A 22,039-nucleotide genomic window follows, 5' to 3' on the forward strand; every position below is an offset into this window, starting at 1 on the left:
GCTTTCTCTTGCTTTGACCGGTGTTCCCTCCAAGTGGCTTTGCCTTTCTTCAGTGTCCTATGCCCCACACTGGCTCGGCTCACCTGAGTTTACGTTCAGTCTCATGACGCAGGGAGAGAGCTATGTAACTGAATCCTACAGCCCCCGAGGATCCTGTGGCAAGTGCTTTCTCTTCCAGTAACTGTGCTTCCTAATAGCCACCTATTGTCATTTATATGTATATTTATAGCCTAGTTGTGGTACAGCAACAACTATTGCTAGACAATAAACAGCTGCCCCATGCTGAAGCAGTATTTTCCCTAGGCTGTCACTGCTAGTCTCACGTTGTATACTGCCCCACACCCCCCAGAATGCTCTCCACTTGTTTCCCAGGCTGCCTACCTGTCCAGACGCATGCAGGGTGAGGCAGATGGATCTGGCACAAAGCTCAATGGTGATGGTATCTCTCAGTCCTGTGCCACATGCCCACCTGGAAAGCCCCAATTCACCATGAGCCAACTTGTGTGGCCCTCATCATTCACTGCTTTCATTCAACAGGGCTTAAGATTTCTTGGCAAATGCCCTGCCACCCTCTGATTTCCTATCCGCTCCAGGCAGGCCTTTGAGTACCTCAGCACCCCTTTTAGCTAGAAACTATCCCCAGAATGCTCATATGCCGTAGTTGCTTAGCTTGCCACATTAAGACTGGTACTTCCTTTAGATCTTTCAGGCCACTCTGTGGCTTGAACATTCCAAGAGTTTGAGGAGATGCCGTTTTTTGCCAGTGTTAGGATAAAGTAAAGTTTTGTGCAGGAATGGTGTGTATTGTCGAACTGCAGAGAAGTGTTGTTACCCTTGTTTCATCTGAGACCTGCCCCTTAGTTTTGAATTTCGAATGACTTATTAAAGAAGGTCACTATTCTGGCTCCCTTCTCTCGAGTCGTATATAGGATATTGAATAGAAAACACAAAAAGGCCCCTGGGTCTCAATACTGAAAGAGAGTGCTGGAGTGTCCCCTTTACAGTACGGTTTCCCTCACCCATCCAAAGGTGGCGTGCTTCATCATAGGGTAACCTCCTCGCATTGCGAACCTGGTCACAATGCAGGCTACAACCTCATCACTGAGAGGGAGGAGCTCAGGGATGTTTTATTTGTGAGCAAATAGAGGTATCCTAAAACCTGTACATGAGCAGGGTGTGGTAAAGGGAAGAAGAGAGAAAGTGTGTGTGAGCTAAAACAGACTCAAAGGTATGCCAAAAAAAGCCTTTGGTCAGGATTAAAATATGCTATGACAAGGGGTTATGCAACCTATCATAGAGTAGTGGGGGTCGTCATGTTTCAACCTCATACCCCCCGTAGAGGTGTGGTGGCTTTCTTCAGGATTGGCGTGAAAAAACCCAACGTTTTTTAGGGTGAAGATTTCCCATGAAAACCATAAGTGAGGAATATATAAAACCAGTGGTTGGAGTGGGTCGCCACTCAAGCACGAAATCAACTGGTCAGTGTACTGCCTGAAAAGAGACAATGTGTAAGGTTATTACACAGTTATTATAATGCACTATGAAATCAAAAATCCACCAGTAAGTGTTCATAACAAAGTTGTTAGTGAACCTTTAAACAACCCATGTGGGTAATCAAAAATGATATAATATAATGATGTGCGAATATAGCTTACCCGTATATTCGGGTAACCAGGTGACATCTTTTTTAAAAAATTAATTTAAGAGAGAGAGTGTAAATAATTAAGGTACTACAACATGTAATACATAAAAAAAAATCTTGAACAATAAAAAATTAATATAAAGAATTAATATGAGCAATAATATATATAATGGATAAACCCTAACAAAAACAGATAGATAAGAACCTAATCATGTCATTTCATTTGAATTTCATTTAAGTAAGAATAATTGATCACAGAAAGGATAAATAAAAAGACCCACAAGAAAAAAGAAAAACGAAGAGAGAAAGAAGAGGAGAAAAAGGAAAGAAAAGGATAAGAAGAAAGAGAGAGAGAAAGAAGAAGAGATAAAGAGGAAGGTATTCCATCCTTACTAAAAGAAAAGTGAAAATCAATCAGCAGTGATAAAAGGAAATTGAGCCACCAGACCCTGAGAGTTGAGTTGCTTGATGCAGCTATACATACCTTTTTCAGAGAGAATGAATCATCTGTGACATCCCCTGTAGTATTATGGGACGCTTTCAAATGTACCCTTAAGGGTAATATTATTCGCATAATGGCACGACGTAACAGTGTTATTAAAAAAGAGCTCTTCTCGCAGACAGACTATATTAAGCATAAAGAATCATTATATAGAGGTTCTAAAGAGAAAACGCTATTGCAGGAAATTAAAAATCTTAAATATAAGTATAACTCTATCTTGACCACTAGGGCACACATTGGGGTGCAACTACAAAAATCAAAACGTTTCTTACTAAAAAATCGAGCGGGTAAAGTTCTAGCGGTGACTTTAAAATATCAGAACACTAACGTTCGATCCACTCAGATTACCTGTATTACAGATACTCTGATATTCTGGAGGTATTTTGTGATTTTTATTCCAATCTATATACCCGTAAACACCAATCTTCTTTGGCGCAGTGCCAACAATTCCTGGCCTCTATTCCTATTCACACCATTGCTGACACGGACATAGAATCTCAAAGTAAACCAATCGAGCCTGAAGAAATTATTCAAGCCATTAAGGCAACTCGATCAGGGAAAGCTCCAGGACCGGATGGTTTTTCTATAGAGTTTTTAAAGAAATTCCTTTCATCTTTATTACCACACATCCAAAAGGTTTTTGACACTTTTGTCTCCTCAGGGAAGGTATCGGGTTCGGCAACGGAGGCTACTATAGTGGTTATCCCCAAAGAAGGGAAAGATCATTCGGACCCCAAGAACTTCCATCCAATCTCTTTGTTAAACATGGAAGCAAAAAAGTTTGCAAAAATGTTGGCAAAACGATTGGAGCGCCATATTCCTATATTCATTCATCCCTCCCAGACGGGTTTTTGTTAAGGGAAGACTGGCTAGGGATAATATCCGCACTTTCTGTCATATTTTAGAGAAAGCAAAGGGGTCTAGCTCTCCAGAGCGATTGATGCTTGGATGACCCTAGACGAGCTGCGTGGACATGTTGTGCCCCCTGCTTGGGATATGTGGATGGTATATGGTCCGGGAGGTCCTCCTAGATGCTCCCTCATGCTGTCCCTCGATGCTGATCTATCTTCCGCGCCATTTCTGCTCAGAGGGGTATTTATAAATGTGCCGCCGGACCCCCGGGTTGTCGGCAGATTGGCTGTGTACACGAAGTTTGAACTCTCAATACAGTGTCTACTGGAGCCGGACGGAAAGGTTGTAGGCGAGTGGTTGTATGGTTGCTGAAAGTTGCAATAAAGGTTTTTGAAACTTAAAAAAAAAAAAAAAAAAAAAAAAAAGGGGTCTAGCTCTCCGTCGGCAGCTATTGCACTTGACGCTGAGAACGCTTTCGATAAGGTCTCCTGGCCTTTCCTTCAAGCAGTACTTCAATTTCATAATTTAGGAGATGTGTTCATTGGAATGGTTATGTCATTATATAATGAACCCAAGTCTAATATTAGGATTAAGGGAGCTACTTCATCCTTCTTTGATCTTGGCCAGGGCACCCGGCAGGGTTGCCCGTTATCATCACTTCTCTTTTTATTGTCTATTGACCCGCTTCTTCGACTACTTAATCTTAATCAGGACATTCGGGGCTTTCAATTTGGTTCACACCACATCAAAACGGGCGCGTATGCGGATGATGTTCTTATCTTCTCAGAAGATATAGGAAGAGCAATTCCTGCTATTTCTCGCATTATCAAAGAGTTTTCTCTTGTTTCAGGGTATACTCTAAAAAAAGACAAAACTGAAATGTTTCCTCTTAATCGATTATGCTTTTCTTCTCACATGGGAGATGCGGGATACAAATACTTAGGGATTTGGTTTTGTGCGACTTTGTTGGATACCGTCTCTTATAATGAATCTCAGGAATTAGATAAAGTGAAAAAGCTGTAGGAGGCCTGGTCACCGAAGTTCATCTCATGGTGGGGATGTCTCCAGACGTTGAAAATGATGATAACTTCCATTGTCAACTTTGTGTCATCGATGCTCCCTATCAATCTCTCCTCTTCTTTTTTTCATGAAATGGATGTGATCACCTCTAAATTTCTCTGGAATGACAAACGTGCTAGGATCGCGTACAAACAATTGAGGAAATCTCACGATATGGGTGGTTGTAATTTCCCTGATTGGAACTTATATCAGTCGGCGTTCTTAGCCTCTCAGGGGACTCTATGGTTTTCTTCTGATACTAGGCATATTCCGCCATGGCTGTATATTGAACAACATTTGTGTTCTCCCTTACCTACCTCTGCTTTGATGACTGCGTCTACATTGACTTTCCCCTTCTGTGGAAGTATCATACGGACACCATTTTGGCATTGAAAAAGATTGATAGGAGAGTGTCCTTACACATTCAAAACTCTAGATGGTCCTCTTTGTGGCACAATCCCAGGATTAAGATTCAGGTGGATGCGGAGACAAGGTTACACTGGGCCAACAAAGGCATTACATTGGTCAAGCATTTTTATGATGTTAACAATGATCCTTTACCTTTCTCCTTGTTGGCCTCAATATATAGCCTCAATAATATTGATTTCAATGAATTCCTTAAAATAAAGGTAGCTTTTTCCAAAAGTACTTTTCATCCGGACTCAAATACTGTTACTCTCCTACAGTTTTGGGGTAAGGCAGGACATGTTGCTTCTAGGATATATACGTTTTTGTTTATCACTCCGCCATCACTTTCTACAGTTACACAGCTCAAATGGATACACCACTTTGATTCTGATGTATTCAAACATATTACACTGGACACTTGGAAAACCATTGGGAAAATTTCCCTACGTAATAAAATTGCTCCTTCTCTGATTCAATCAAAGTTTTTCACCATCAATCTTCTACATTGGACCCCAGCTCGTCTGTATACACTCAAACTTAAAGATGATGATCTTTGCTGGAACTGTAAAAGTGCTGCTGGTACCTTTCAGCATATGTTTTTTGAGTGTTTCCTTCTCCAAACGTTTTGGGAGTTAATCCACAAGCATTTATTACTCATTTTTAATATCCAGTTTGAGCTTTCCTTTCCTCTAGTTTTGTTGGGTCCTTGGGCAGCTTCATCTCCACTTCCTTTAGACGAGTTAGATTTACAACTTCTAGAGCTATCGTTATCAATAGCTGTTAAGATTATATTGTCAGAATGGAAATCCTTTAATTCCTTATTGTATCACACATGGTGGGCATGTTTATCGTTTCTCCGCGGTGCTCACACTTCGGTGGAGGAGGGACAATATACCCCTTTTATCTCTTCTGGTGTCTGGAGATCGCTCAATAAATATAACCAGGTGACATCTTAACTTCGGCGCACACACTTGTGTGAGGTGGCATACAAATCCTTTTGGGAAGCACAGGTTGGGTTTAGTGGCTTGACCGTTTAGATACTGTCTTTAAAACACAATGTAAGCAGTTGACTTAAATCATATATGTAAAATCTAAAAGTTAATCTGCGCGGAAAGCTGAGCAATGCAGACTAACAGAAAACAGAAAAATGAATTGTCATGTTTACTGTTGTATTGGTTAGCTGGTCCAGTCCGTTTTTTTTACAATGTATGGGGAAATAGGTCATGTTATATAGTTACTGCAGCCTAGATATTAACCGAATGGGTGCAGTTAGGAAATGGATATATACAGAAAGAAAGAAAAAATAAACTCCCGGTGTTAAAGCCTGGAGACAGAAGGGATGCGTATACCTAGACAATCACATATCACACGGCAAAACACAGTAAATGGTCTCAGTGGGGAAGGCTTGCATGTTAAGAGAAGGCTAAATGCGAGTTACTCGCTCATGTCGTGTTCCTTCTCAGAACGTGTTATGCGAGTTACCCAAACACTAGTGTGAATGAAACTGTGTCTCTGAGATCTACCTGTCATAGAAAAACAAAATATCAAAGTTGGGTGTGAAGAAACCCACCTGAACATACCTGCGGTGGACGGAAGCTACCGGTGCAGTTGTAGTCACCACAATTGTGTGGAAACGAGGGGAAAAATACGGGGAAGGGGGGATGGGTAGGGCTGTTGGCCAAAGCGCCATCTCTGACGTGATTTATAAAAAAACTTTGGGTCTGACAGGTGTTTGAGATTCAAGGTTCTAGTAGGCGGGCTGTTGTACAGCTTTCAAAGACGACGACACAGGATTCTTGTAGATAGGCTGTAGTACGGCCTCATAGAATAAAGGCAGGGCTTCTAGCAATGCTCCTAAGTGTGAGCGATGAAAGGCTTAGTTTGACGACATGAGATCCTACCCCAATTACATGTAGTCGCGAGTGCCCTGAGAAATGGACCAGGCCACTGATCCGGTATAATGTTGAACTTAAACAAGGTCAAGCGACAGATGTGGGTGAGGCTCTCATATTCGCGGTCGAGATAAACTGAACGAAGAAATCTCATAATTGAGACCTAGGCTAGCACTTTGTAGTCTAAACACCCAGCGTAGCTCATTCCTGAATAGATATTGTGACATCTTTGTTGGGAGATCGTCGGTTTGTCTAGTACTATCCTTTTAAAGTCATTTGCATTTTCCCCTTTTCCCAAAAGTGTGTGGTGAGTTTAGTAATCTGTTTTTTGCAACAGAGAGTGCTCTTATGTTCTAAAATGCAGGTTTTAACCTTTCTATTTGTCATAGGATATCAAATACCCATACACTTTAACATATTGACCCCATGTCGAGTTTTGCCAAATTATGTAACAAATATGGAGCATTGTTTTCTCTTATGAGCTTCATTTTCACGTCACGGATGCTGATTTCCTACTCCATGGCTGTATAGTCAAGTTGATATATACAAGTAAACACAATAGGATGTATAATTAAGCCTAAGATCTACATCAGGGGTACTTTGTACAGTCCAGCCTTTGAGTGCATGCTCTAGTGCATTAATCTTTGGTTGTGAGACACTCTTGTATGCAGAAAAGGGCTTGGGGCCCACCCTTTGTTTTTAATTTGTTGTCTTCATGCCAATCTTCCTTACCAGATGCATAATTGGCCAGTGCATGTCACACATAGTTTCCAGTTATTTTGGTGAAGCAGGGAGTAAACACACATTGATCAAAGTTAATCTGTGCCCCTCCGCTGTTCCTGATGTGATTGAGGTATTAGTTCTCCCCCCCACACACACACACACACTCCCTGTCCGCTGCTCATTCCATAGTACTTGCGCATTTGTGTCTTGTTTTTCATGGGGTGTCTGGTGTATACGACAGTCAGCGCGTAGCAAAATGTGATGTACACATCAGTGATGTGGAAGATAGGGTTGAGACGCAAGAAACGTTTCTTTCACTAGCGAAAATGCGGTAGCTGTTTTACAATTTGCAAAAACAACAGTTGATGGACAGAATGAAGTCATTGGTAGCTCTTTTATGTTGAATTACGCTGTTTGTGATTTTCCTCCAATGTTGTGCCTATTATAGTATATATGCAAAAAGAACTATTGATGGACAGAATGTAGAACAATGTCATACATTCACCCCAGTACAGAGATATGGGCCTAAATCCATTTTTGCTCACCATACCATTCCAGTTTGAACCCAGGCAACTGCAAATCAGTCTTGACCCTGTGCCTCATGGGAACAGTCCAGCCCGAACTGCCAAGCCATGTCCTCCCTGGCCTGGAACCAAGCATCCTAGGGCCGGTTTCGGGATTTCACCCCTCTTCAGCCAGGTTAGCTTGATTCCAGTGGCATGGAGATCACAGGACTCACGTCTGAGCATACCCGTCCCACTCGGGGTGACAAATGCAAAAACAACAGTTGATGGACAGAATGCAGAACAATGTCATACATTCATCCCAGTACAGAGATCTGGGCCTAAATCCATCATTTTTTTGCTCACCATGCCATTCCAGTTTGAACCCAGCCATTTGCAAATCAGTCTTGACCCTGTGCCTCATGGGAACAGTCCAGCCCGAACTGCCAAGCCAGGTCCTCCCTGGACTGGAACCAAGCATCCTAGGACCGGTTTCGGGGTTTCACCCCTCTTCAGCCAGGATAGCTTGATTCCAGTGGCATGGAGAGCACGGGAATCACGTCTGAGCATACCCGTCCCACTCGGGGTGACAAATGCAAAAACAACAGTTGATGGACAGAATGCAGAACAATGTCATACATTCACCCCAGTACGGAGATCTGGGCCTAAATCCATGGTTTTTTGTTCACCATGCCATTCCAGTTTGAACCCAGCCAGGGAAGACATGGCTTGGCAGTTCGGGCTGGACTGTTCCCTTGAGGCACAGGGTCAAGACTGATTTGCATATGGCCATGTCTGAACTGGGGTGGCGTGGTGAGCAAAATAACGATGGATTAAACCCAGATCTGTGAGTGGGGGTGAATGTTTTGCCCATGTGCAACATTCCGTCCATCATCTTGTGTGTTTTGCTGTTCACCCTATGTGGGAAGGGTTTGCCCAGACGTGGGTCCCGTGCTCACTACGCCACTGGAGTCAAGCTATCCTGGCTGAAGAGGGGTGAAACCCCGAAACCGGTCCTAGGATGCTTGATTCCGGTCCAGGGAAGACATGGCTAGGCAGTTCGGGCTGGACTGTTCCCATGAGGCACAGGGTCAAGACTGATTTGCATATGGCCATGTCTGAACTGGGGTGGCGTGGTGAGCAAAATAACGATGGATTAAACCCAGATCTGTGACTGGGGGTGAATGTTTTGCCCATGTGCAACATTCCGTCCATCATCTTGTGTGTTTAGCTGTTTTACAATACACTGAGTACCGCTTAAAGTACGGTGTAGCTTTTGTTCTACAGGAATCGTTTTAAAATGTATATTTTAGTTAAAAAGAATAGATAAGCTGTAATGCACTCTGTTACATCAAAATTTCATGAATCCTAATTTATTCAAATTTGAAAAAGTAGTACTGTTTCGTAAGTAATTTAACTATAATGAATGTGCTTTAAAATTATTTGGCGTGTTTTCCAATTTTCCATATCTGCGATGGTCTTTCAACAGGCGTGATACTCGGCGTGAAAATGATCGCTAGCTGGGCGGGGGAGGTAGATATACCTGCCCCCCCACCCACTGGCGCGCCGAAAATGACGCAGTAGTGCCCTCATGTAGCACTAAGGTGGCTGCCATCCTATGGGGGCCCCCTGCATGGGCCCCAGGCAGCCTCATTTGCTAGCTCTGGGGTTAGCATTGGCGGTTTCAATGTGGTTGTGTGGGTTGGATGATCAGCAAGACTAAAACAAGCATTAGCAAAGCATATAGGTCTCTCCTATACAAGCTCTGTTGGCTTGTTCTAGATTTTATTTTAGCCATTTTGAACGGCACAGCTTCTATAAGTAGAAAATAAAAGCGCTGTGACGAAACAGTGTCATAGTGCTATTTTTTTCTGTACTCTCAACCATATTGCACCGCAGATGTGCTGTGCAACATGTGTAGTCAAACACTCACAAAGCCAATAGATCTTGCTTAAGCGAGACATATTGGCTTTGCCAATGCTTGTTCATTTTTACTTCATAACCGTCCCAAGGCAGTCAGTTAAAGTGAAACTTAAAATGTCAAATTCCCGTCTAATTGTTCCGAAGACACAATAGACAGGGCATGGAAACGCTATTATGGCATGCTAGAATGGGGAAGTCTTGTGACAGCACTAGCATGTCAAGCACATTTACACAATGGTAATTAATAGAGCCTACGTTGTTTTGCCTGTCCCGTCTCCGGTTACATGCTTTTTTTGTTTCTTATGGTGCTTAGACGTTGACACTTGGTGCTCACACCCAAGCTTGGCTAGTAGTTTTGTCGAGTGATTTAGAGGACCCTTGACCTATAATTTTATACTTGTTAGTTATTTCATTGTTTGCCCTTCACACTTCCTCATTAGATTACTGTGGCAGCATGTCCGCAATCTTACGTTTAGTAACAAGTGCCCGGAAGTATCTCACAGGAGCTGTGTACTACTTTATCATACCTGAGTTTGGTCTTAAGAGGTTATATTTTAAGTTATTTCTCTCCAGTCAGCAGTGTCCTCCTTGCAAATGGTTCTGTAATGCACAACCCTTGTTTTATGCCTTTTTCCAGATGTGTGTAAGTGTTAGAATGATGTTTTTTTAACCTACAGTGTCTGTGTCTACTGCTTTTCCTTTAATGCAAGGGGCAGAAGGTAAGAATACTTCACATAGGATGTTGATGATGTCCTTTATGTGTTGTGTTATGTTTCATATAGGTACTCTAATATATGCCTGGGTAACATCATAACCCTTCACCTACATTAACTCCCCTACACTACACTGTAACTAGCCTTTTAGGATTGAACCTTTACCTAGTTCTAGTCATGGGTGCAGAAGGAGGGGTTTCTCCTGAACAATAGAGTCCTATAACTCCATCAATAGACTCACACAGTATGAATGAATGTTCATAAGGCTTCTTAGAAACCAGGCTGGGGATACACCACCTTCCTCCCCATATCTTTGTACACAGTTCCTCCCATACGTCATCCTCAAATCCAGCAATGGCTAACACAAGCAACAAGGGAGAAAGGAGCCCTAGATACTTTCTGTATAAATATAGCACCTCTTGCTAGTGTTAGTTAGAGGGACCCAAGACTTCCAGGCCGACACACTCGACACTGACCAGAGACGCTGAGGCTCCTGCAAGCAGATGCTCCAGCTGACAGTGGTCTATACATCCCTTGTGGGGTATCCAACTCGAGACCAGGACTGGCTCCTACATTGTCACACTTCAGGTAATGCAGTTTGACTAAATCCTAGAGGGATTCTTGGCTTCACACCTACTAAGATGCTAGGTACACTTAGGTACATCTAGATAGGCATCGTAGGAGTACTCGCACTTTTCTCATGCATTTTATATTCATGTATTCATTCATGCTTATTGCAAGATGGTAGAACTGTACCATCCTTTTATATTCACTGTACTGCTAATCATATATCTCTGCTACTGTCTAATGGTTGTTACAGCTCATATATTCTACACAAGAATAATAACTCTTCGATAAATCCTTATTGAAACGTCAAGACTGTTTATTCTGTGTATCTCTGAGATAAACAAAGCGAGCACGAGTGACTGAGCAAAAGGTAGTACATTGTTTCCACTATCCTGAGGGATCAGGGTTGTCATGTTCTAAGGTTGCCAGAAACTATTCTCTTTCCGATAAGAGGAGACACTAGTGGCACTGTGAGCCAGCAAAAGGATGGAAGATATCTTTGCAGGATTTAAAGTCCACAGATAATTCAGGCTTTTCCAATTAATATTAACCACCTCAGCACATGCCTTGAGTTTCCTGGTAAGAGATTTAAAGATAATCCTTTGATTGCTTTGATTTCAGGTATCAATTACATTCAGTGATGTTGCTGCCTACTTTTATGAGGAAGAGTGGAAGAGATTGGAAACCTGGCAGAAACAGCTTTACAAGGATGTCATGAAGGAAATTCACAAAACTATCTTCTCAATGGGTAAGCACAAGGAGCAGTCCTCATCTCCACCCTTTACTTGTTCTGTAAGTACTTTGTAGCAAATGTAGAAGTGAATGGCTGTCTTGAAATAAGTTATTTGTGCTTCATGCATAAGTCCCCCAGCTCCTGCCATCTGTTTCTGTTTATACACAATCGACCCAGACCTAGTCACTTATGCAAGTATCAGGCCTATTGCTGATATTGATTGCATTGTTGCTGTACAGAATTGGCACAGCCCATGTTAGAATAGTTTCTGGAATTGTGACTGGATTCCAGGAAGCAGGTTGTGATTGGGCAACGTAATTGGTGCATAACGAAACAGATAGATGCCTCTAAGTAGCGTTCGTTTTTTTTCTCCATGATTACATGACATATTTTACATTTTGAGGCACAGGAGATAAATTGATTTGAAGAGATTTACATGAATATTGCTATAGTGCCAAAGCTAGAATTTGAGCCTAGGCCCCAGGTTCGAAGAGCAGAACCTTAACCACTGGGTTTAATCTCCATACCACTTCGTCTCTTTATCAACCGACAATTCTCAGCCTGTGTGTGATCCTCATTTTATCTGGAGAATAGGCACACTGCTCGAAATAGATGTGCTGTTAACCCACAGAAAAGGCCCAACCTAGCATGTAAACCCGTATTTACGAAACGAAAAAATACCCAGTTCTGATATCAATACGTTTTTTTTTTGTCCCCAGGCTGGCCTAGTCCAGGTACCACCACCTTTGCTTTTCCATGGACTAAGGGTTCTGAAACGCATTCCTCATTATTTGCATTATAGGCAAATTTTCATCTTGTGCACTATTTGCACTCGAATTAGATCCACTCATGGTACTGGTTGTTCTGTTCATAAACAGAATTAGTACAACACTGGCATCCTTTCCATTTATATTTTTCAGGGAAATTCCTTAATATAAAAACATACCTGAATTTCTTTTAGTATGTTTATAAATACACTCAGTTCATAGAGCATCATAAAAATGTATCTTTCATCACAAACTACCATATTTTACTGCTTGTTCGATCTTGTGCTGCACATAAATTATCATGGTGTTTTTGTATCAGAATAGTTTCATTAGTTTTCAAGTACCATCAACAGTACAGAAAGGAGGGTAATTATTCCATAGCTGCAGAAGGTTATAACATCAGACACCCCCAATTTGCGCAGTTAACGAAAAACAACACTTTGCATAAGCATATAAAACTCTCAGCTCATCCCTTCTGTTCATCTTTTCCCTTACAAATTCTGAGCATTAGCACGTACATGTCAAGTTGCTAATATTTTTTGTTATGGAGTTTCTAAGATTCCTAGATGTTAAGCGTTTCAGTCTGTGCATGACAAATGTAAATACACCTGCAGCCCATCAGCATCACACTCCCTTGACAAGAAGAGATTGAATGCCTTCGACTAGGTGGATAGGTCCTCTCTGGAGCTCCCTCTGTCAGAAAGTTTAGCAAAGGTTCCCAATGAGATTCACAATCCTTAGCATTATCGTATAAATTCATAATAGTCATGAAATTTTGCCAGGATGTCACGAGGTTTCTTTGTTTCTTCAGTGTGTTTTTGCACACTCCGGTGTACTCTTTCCAGCTGGAATTTTGCAATTCTTATTTATGCAACAGAGGTGACAGGGGATTTAATACATTTTACTATGTCTGTTCCCTCCTTCCCTTCACTAAGACCCCCTAATGTGTAGGATATCCCTTCTAGATCTTTTTGCGCATGAAGGGCTTTGCATTTGTCCATTAGTGGTGAGCTTTAGGCCTGCGGGAAAACCAGTTGCTGTTCTGCTTCCATCACCCTTGAGCCCACTAAGTCCACATCGGGGCGGAGGCCCGCAATCTTCTCTCCAAGATCTTCCCTCAGGATTAAGAGTTCTCTGGATAGGTCTGCCTTAAGATCTTTGCTTAGTTCAGTCTTAAAGATTTGCAAACAGGTCAATAAATCAACTTTTGTTAGGGACATATCTGCAGCTCCTGTTAGACTTTTTGCTCTTGTGTGGTCTGTAGTATTCTTCTCTCATAGGAATGGTGCAACTTTTATAAAGCCTGTATCCTTTCTCTGGGCCTGCTGCTTGGTTTGCATTGACAGAGTCAGACCGGTGTAATAGACTTGTAGAATGTAGGGCACAGATGGCTCCCTTATCTCCAACAAGCAGATGTCTACTCTGTCACACAGGGTCGATATGGGCGTCATGGCCAGGCTCCTGATCTCAGTGGATGCTCTTAGATTCCCTTAGAGTTCCTTGAATGGGTTTCATGTAGCCTATATTCCCAGTTATTCTATACCTGCTGGTCTCTGTGGTGCCATGGTCAACCTGCCTTGATAAATAAACTGTCTCTTCTGAGTGCTATACAGGAGCAGTCTAACGCCTTTCCCCCCACAGGCGTGTCTGAGCAGATTAGGTGGCACCAGGTAGCCATCAGGTATTTATAAAAGCTGCTGCATCAGAATGTCTTCTCTGTGCTCTCTGTGTCTAAACGTCTCGCTAGACTCCCTATGAGTCCCCTGTGAAGCTTATAACTCAAAGTCTTTCATTCCCTCTCTGGTGGGTGCTGCTACCATGCTCTCTCTGATTGTCCCTGCTTCCGATGTCCAGACCTCCCAGCATAGTGCCCATTCTGCCTATGGGTGGGGCGGTTGTATATTGTCCCTACACCGCTTAGGCCAGGTAAACCCCAGGTGGAGGACTTGTGTTGCTCTCTCCTGCATAGCACTGGTGTCTGTCTCCCACTGGGGTTGGACATGGCTGAGGGCTTTGCATTTTGAGGCCAGCGGCTGGCGTATCCAGTTGCACCACCAGCCCAGCAGTACTCTGGCTGCATTGTCATCTTGCAAACCATGTGGCCCCAAAGACTTCTTCATCACACGCCAATGCCTCTCAACAGCAGGGCCCATACATCTGGAGGCTGAAAAACTATTTCTTTCGCTAAGGACCTGGATTCAGCTGGCAGTGTTGTGCGGTCCTCGCTCCCCACGTGTCCTGTATGCAGAGCTTCTCTAGAATGCGGCCATCTTGTTCTGCACCTAGTCTTTGCTTCATAATCATGTTTTTACATACTTTAATCATCTTGTACCTGTAAAAACATTCCAGCGGTGAAACATATTTCAAGTTTTGCATGATTATGGGTCAGGCAACCATCGTAGCATTAAAAAATATGTTTGTTCCTTTCCACATTGTTTCATTTACTGCAATTACCATCTCTGTTTCCAATTAGGCTCAAATCTTCTCCACAAGTGAATAAGCCACATTTTTATTCAAAAACATATAAAAATGGCCTATACCAGCTTACGAATAGCTTCTTCGGAAAATAGTGTTTAGTAAATCTGCCTATTAGTCGATATCTTTCACAGGATTTTCTGCCTTACCCCCTAATTGTATAAAACTCACCATAGTCCCTGTATGGGTGGGGAATATTTCCTCTCTGATATAATACAGTGGTTTATGACAAAAATCTACACTCAGCAATAAAAAAACATCCCTGTTGATCCCATCCTACTGATGCCCTTTTCTGGTGCTAGCAGTTCCAAGTAATTCATTAACGTCACCTTTTTTCACCTCATGGCCTTGTTTTTACTAAGGTTCTCCATTGCTGACCAGCCAAATGCTACCCTGCAGATTCTCCTTCTTCATACCATCTTTGACCAACTGTAGTAGCGTTTACCATTTCCTCATTGTAATAGAAATCCCTGAGTGCATGTTAAGCTTCCGCCCCTTTTTTCTATACTTCTTTCCATGAGTGTACAAATACTTCTTTTTCTAATTAATCAGCTATACATGTTGTCCCATTTTTTCCTGCATTTATCAATACAGTAAGATATAATTCTATCAAGAGTAAGTGAGTACCTCCTCCACTATTTTTCAGTTAATTCTTGACAAAGAAATGCTTCCAGGACTCTGGTTGAAGTTTTAGATCTTGTTTATTTGTCCAAAATTAATTGCGTGATAAATTAGAGAGACACGTGTTTCGCCCCTTTGAGGTCATTCGGACAAGAGCTTCCTCAGGGCTTAAATTAAGTTCATAACTGTTCTTTGATTCTAAATTCGGGCTTAAAGGTTCAAAGGTCTCTCAACAGCTTAAATCATTATGCAGTCTGTCCGACGTTACGGTCCGTGTCTGTGTTCCTGTTGATGCCAACATTTAACCTGTTGAGAGACCTTTGAACCTGTACGCCCGAATTTGGAATCAAAGAAGTGTTATGAACCTACTTTAAGCCCTGAGGAAGCCCTGGTCCGAATGACCTCATAGGAGCGAAACACTTGTTGGCTGTGTGAAAGTCTCTCTAATGTATCACGCACAGAATTTTGGACAAATACATAAGATCTAAAATTACAACCAGAGTCCTGGAAGCATTTCTTTGTCAAGAATGAACTAAAAAATGGTGGAGGAGGTACTCGCTTACTCTTGATTGATCACTAACTGAGGTACCTAAAGGTTCAATGCCTCGAGACTTACCTTCTCCCAACACATGATAAAAGGCGAATACGTCCGGGAAGGGAATCCTTGAACGTTCCTTCATTATCAAACCAAGACATCATTCTATGTCGGGACCGGAGGTGAGGATTCTGCTTTACTTCTTTCACTTCATTCAATAGCAGCCAATTTAAAACTTATTATAACAAACTTCCATTTCCATGAAACCTTGGGAATTAAGTAAAACATTAACATCCAATGGGAGAACAGCTACCTTTAACCACAAATCAGGCCTTAACTGTACACAATATAGTCCATCTGTCTTCCCTCATCCTCTTTCTTCGCTGCTTGCAGCCATGAGTTAAGTGCTCCCTCCATTGTTGAACTGTTTTCACTGATGGTGTCAAGCAAATTACAAAACAGTCTCAGATTCCGCACTTTCGAATTGGTCTACTGGGATCATTTTGTGATATGTCATTTCTCTGATTTATATATTTTTTCTGCTTCCTGTGCTAAATAATATATTTATCAGTGATACCCCCCTCAAAGTCAAATCCTAAAAGTGAGGTACTTGAGTGAGCTTGCAGTAGTATTTGACTTTTGTCTTTCTAGGTCCAAATCTAATACATGTCACGTGGATTAACTTGTTGCCATTGAGTGTCATAGGCCCAGGACCCCCGACCTGATACAGATTTGTGGAATCAAAGCTGAACAGCCCCAAAATTATAACTTTCGAAGAAGACCATGTATGTGAGAAACAGGCGTTGGCTGCATGCCATAACAAGGCATGTATGAGAAAAAAAAACGTTATTTAAGTCTTGAATTTTTAAATGTTTTTGCTTGTGTTCGCTTCCAGACATTTCGCCCCCCCCCCCCCCCCCCCCCCCGCCCTTCCCAGTAAATAATCTAAAGTTCAGGGGGATGTGTTTCGCAACACATTGCAGAAATCATATTTGAAGAGGTCTTGAACACGATTAATGTTGTAGCAGCTACCTTATTAACCACGGGTGTTGCAGTAATTAATTTGAGTGGAAATAACGTAATTTAATGGTTGATTAAAAATAAATTACTTGAACTTTTCTAAGTAAATACATAAGTTTCAGCTGACTTCAGTGGTTTTACCTCGACTTGAAAGTTAATCGGTTAGATTAATAGTGTGTTGGTGCTTTGTTGCAGTTCGTAAATTATATGGTTGTTTTTGATTATGTTCGACTCAGTTTAGGGGCTGTTAGGTTTTACCAACTCATCTACATCCAGGCTTGATATGTTACATAGCTGGTAGGTGTGGTGGTTTCGGAGCCATCGCTCTACAGAGCATCAAGAACAACTAGGAACACTCCAAGCAACTAGAAATAGTGGAGCATTTTAAAGATAAATAGACACTAAAAGGATGGGAACTGCCCCATTTTTCTTCCCTTCTGTAGGCTCTCCGAACACATGAACTATGCACTTGTTAATATAAGGTTTGACTTCAGTAATGAGAGGATTCTGGGTGAAATCGGAGGATACCAAAAACAAGTCTGACAGGGGAGAAGCGTATTTGCAGTGAAAAGTGACAGTTGTGGAGGTGGGAGAGATATCTCATGATTCCTGTATCTTTGATGAAATTCTGTGTGGTGGCCATATTGGAGACAAAGGGATATGTGGAATACAAAGGAATGTATGCTATAACTGGGATTATCAATGTATTTGATGACTTGGAAAACAAGAGAGTTATTTATGGCAGTGCCTCTCTCTTTTTCTTTCCTTCAAAAAATAAGTACATGACTGAACATTAAGAATAATTAGAACCGGATTTATGAAAGACTAGGCAGGGAAAGAATAGATCCTAAACAGGATTGTCTTCGTGTATACAGTTCTTCTGCGAGCTCTTCCTGAGAAGAGGGGTATATATATTTGTTCTGTGCTCAAGGAGATAGCCGCTACTCAACACCACAATCATTTACTCATAAGATAACATTTGAGAGCATAATCGACCTAAATAAAAACAGCCCATATCAGCTTGACTGGAAGGAATGAAAGCTCAGTGAAGTGTATCTAACAACCAGCAGGTTAAGCCTAGCAACATCACTAATCCAGCTTCTAAGTTTTACCTGCCAATTTTATGCTGTGTTTCAGATATGCTTGTTAGAGTTTTGTCACATGATATAGATTTTTTGATGGAGGTGAGGGAATTTTAGACTTACTTTGACAAATTAGCTATTGACTTTAAAGACACAATGTGTACGGGCCAATGCAAATGTTTAGGATCAAATAATTTAAGATGAGTAGAAATTAAAAAATAAGTGCACACTTAAAGGAAAATAATTTTACTATCACAAACGACAGAAACCTTAAACACTTGGAAAATAAAGCAAAGATGTTCTATGTTATATAAAACTGTGAAAACGTTCTTCTTAAGGAATATTTCCCATCTCCCCTCTCGCCTACTCAATCGAAAACTGAAAACAGCTCCCGTTGCAATCTACTACAAATACTACTAACAAGTGATTATCTACTCGTGTGCCATGCTATTTCTCTGGAGATCACAAGGCAGCATATCAGGAAAAAATGCAATACCGTTTCTAACCTGCTGCTTCTCGCTACTGGTTTCTGATTACTGCACAAGTGCACTTTATAGATTCATGTCCTGTGCTGCTGTTTTTGTTAATCCACATCTTTTTGGATATCGTGCAAAGAGAAGGAGGTAGGAGCGAGCAAGGAAATGTGCACTCCAATTGGGCAGCAGATACATTAGAAAGAGGGAGACGTAAGAGCGGTGCGATGGTGGTGCACGTGTTCTAGACAAAGTGTGGACAGTGTTTTGCTGTTGTGATGTCAGCACATTGTCCAAGCTGGAGGCCATGCTCGGAATAGGCAAAGTGCAAAGACTGGTTTTGCAGTCACACAGGGCCATATACTCGGGCAGAAAAAGGACCTCTCTCAAATCAAGGCAGGAGTGGCATGATGACAAAGAATAGGAAAAAAATCTTACTTCCAGGTCAAGAAAGCATTGAGTAACATCATATTCAAGTTAACGTATTTTTACTTTCTGCACCTCACCTATTCGACACTGCAAAAGCTTAGTAGAATATAACTAGAGAGATCCTCCGCTTGTCCGAGATGAGGAAAGTTTGCGGCATCCTGTTTTACACAGTACCTGGTCCTGTGGATTTGCCTTGGTGAATAGATGCAATATTTGGGCTCCAAATCAGCCGGTACCAGGGAACACTATAAACCTAGAACGTTTCTGAGAATCAGGGGTACCTGATTTTAGTAAAAGTTTGACATTTAGAACATTTTGGGTGAGAAAGCCACTCCACCCTGAACTAGTGATTAGTTTTCTGAAGTTTCCCCAGTTCCCTACAACACCAGAATCAGCGAATTTCAAAAGAAAAACCTTGATATTTCCGTGTTGTGTTTTAAGACCTTCCATGTTGTAGGACCACAAACACAAGTGGGGTGCCGTTTTTAGGTCTCGCCTAGGCATCACGCATGCGCTGCTCTAGGAGATGACCTTTAGAAATCGGTCATCTCCTTCTCAAGCACAGTCGTGCTTGTGGTGGCCTCCACCTTGCGGGATCGAGCAGCGGCCATTGAAGTGAAATCACTGCATGGGGCTACTACTCTAGCTTTAATCACCGAGACAGAGAGCATGCACCCAGCCCCTGCAGCCTTTTGAAGTCTTCTGTTACCCGACAACGCTGGTGGTACTTTCACTTTTAATTAGTCTCATCCCCCTTCACACTTATCAATTCATGCCGTAGCATTCATTTGATTAAAAAAAATGCATCGCGAAAATGTCAATTTTAGCGCTTACAGTTACTATCCCTGACGAGGCGTACTAACATGGTTGAGGGGAGCATTGGTGGTTTCTGAGCAGTGCCACCTACTGGCTGCTGCCCTCTAGGCTCCGTCCCAGGCTCGCCATATCTCGCTCCAGCCGCCTCTTCTCCTCTTCCAGGGTGGCCTAGTCCCTCAGCAGGTCCTGGTAAGAAGCCTTGCCTCTTGCAGGCTGAGCTTCAGCCTCGGCCTTTTCTTTCCTGAGGGTCTCCAGCTCCCACTGCAGCTCCGGCGCGGCTGGGGCAGCTGCCCCCTGTACTCGCTCTAGCAGCTGCTCCGTGAGAGCCAAACGGGTGCTGCTGACCCCCAGCTCTGCCCTCTGCGCTCTCTGCTCCTGCACAGAGAGTCCACCTTGGCCCTGTTCAGGGCAGCTGGCTTTATGCGGGTTGGGCATGATGTGGGTGCAGCGCCCGATGCTGCGGTCGTTGGCATGGAGGTGCACGGTGCCGGCCAGAGCCGGCCATGCCGAGCAGCAGGGTCAACAAGGGATGGAGCAGAGGCATACTGGGGTCCAGAGGAGACTGTTCGAGGATGGCCCCGATTGTAAGCGCCTCTCTGCACTGCAACTGTGCCCTTGTGTAGGTGTGATCTAGTGTGCACAGGTGTTCCTATGTGTAAGTGTGAAATACCGTGTGTGCCACAAAGAGTTTGTGTCCTTTTGTAAGCGAGTAACCGTGTAAGTCTGTCTTCAAATATGCGTGCCTCTCTAGGTATCTAGTGTCCTTTGTAAATGTGGCCCTGTATACATGTGAACTAGTGGTGCACAGGTGTTCGTTCTTGTGTGAAATGCCGTGTGTGCCCTTAAATTCGTGTTCCTATGTAAGCGAGTAACTAAGTCTGTCTTTAAGCCATGCGTGTCTCTGAGTATCTAGTGTTTGTAAATGTGCCCCTGTATACCAGTGCCCCCCATCTGCTCCTGTGGAAGAGCCTTTCTATTGAGGTTTCCGAGTGCTTCTACGTTTGCGCGCCTGTGAGTGTGCTCCTGTGGAACGGTCTGTTGAAGTCCCCTTGTGCTTACGTGTGTCCGTGCAGGTGTTCTGTTTAGGAGTTGCGCCCATGTAAGAGTGCTCCTGTGAAAGTTGCGTTTATGCTACAGCTCCCGTGTATCCACCTAGGCGTGCTTGTTAGCTGGTGCGCTCCAGTGTAAGAGTGTTCCTTTATAAATGTCTGAGAAGCTCCCGTGTGTTCCTATGTTACTGCGTGGGTGTGATAATTAGCAGTTGCGCTTATGGAAGTGTGCTCCTGTGTGAGGTTGTTCCTGTGTGAGTCAAGTGGCTGTTGTTTCTCTCGTGTGTTCTTAAGTGGTTGCGGAAGTGCCCTTGTGTAAGAGTTCTCCTGTGCAAGAGTATTTCTATGTAAATGTCTGTGAAGTTCCCGTGTGCTTCTGAGCAGGGGCGCATGTTAGCCGTTGGGCTGTGGTTTTGGAGCTGGTGAACGGCCCATGGGTGCAGCGAAGGATGCTCGCCTGCCTGGCAAGGGGCAGCTTAGAGGTCACCCTGCAAGAAGGCTTCACAGAGGTAAGAGGCGCTTCTCCTGTGAATGTGTTTGTATAGCTCCATATATGTCCTCACCCCACAGTCGACCTGCCTTCAGGCAGGCATGCAGTGTGTACTTGTGAATACATCCTACAAAGACTTCGGACAGAAACGTTTTTTACCAAGTTGTGCCTCACTTACTCATGCCATATTATGGCATGCTGTACTTTTTAGGTCGAGCCTAGCGCAGCGCGCATGTGTTGCTCTCCTCGACTTTATGTAAGGGGCTTCAGAAAGCTCACCACACGCTTGTGCGTGTGGTCAGGTTTCGTTACAGGCTATTGGGCTTTGCGTGCGTGTTTCTAAGAAAGACAGCACGCAATTAGGCAAAGGCGGGTGCATGTCCCGCCTTTGCTCCGCACAGACTACATCTGTTTTCAATTATCGTGCCCAGACACGGGCACGATTATTGAATAGAGATCACTCGCTGTGGCACGCACCACTCGGGTGGTTGTTTTTTGTAGGCACGGGGAGATTAAGTGATTTCCACAGGATCACATGTTGCGAGGCTGACGCCGAGACTCGAACCAGCTGCAAAGTCCACAGCTCTGTTCGTAACGCCACATCCTCTCCCTGTAAATATTGTTCAGGATAGATTATGTGTATTTTGTTATGGCCGTTCATATGAACGTTTTCCACCTCACCTTATCGGGCACTCTTGTCCCCTAGAGTTACACGAACCGGTCACACAAAAATTGAATGAAAACGACTGCCGTGATATAAATCTA

At 42.9% G+C, this 22,039-nt stretch overlaps 1 protein-coding gene across 8 annotated transcripts in view; it reads left to right on the plus strand.

Moving 5' to 3' along the window:
* The window catches only part of LOC146775830 (uncharacterized), a 1,003,909-nt gene that overhangs the window by 241,313 nt on the left and 740,557 nt on the right, over positions 1 to 22,039 (plus strand). For all 8 annotated transcript variants that reach the window (XM_085637695.1, XM_085637697.1, XM_085637696.1 and 5 more), the window contains one exon: positions 11,406 to 11,532. In XM_085637695.1, the coding sequence (XP_085493821.1) occupies positions 11,406 to 11,532 (127 nt within the window). The remainder of the gene's footprint in view (positions 1 to 11,405; positions 11,533 to 22,039) is intronic.

This window comes from Triturus cristatus, chromosome 12, assembly GCF_964204655.1.
Source record: "Triturus cristatus chromosome 12, aTriCri1.1, whole genome shotgun sequence".
Taxonomy (NCBI): Eukaryota; Metazoa; Chordata; class Amphibia; order Caudata; family Salamandridae; genus Triturus; species Triturus cristatus.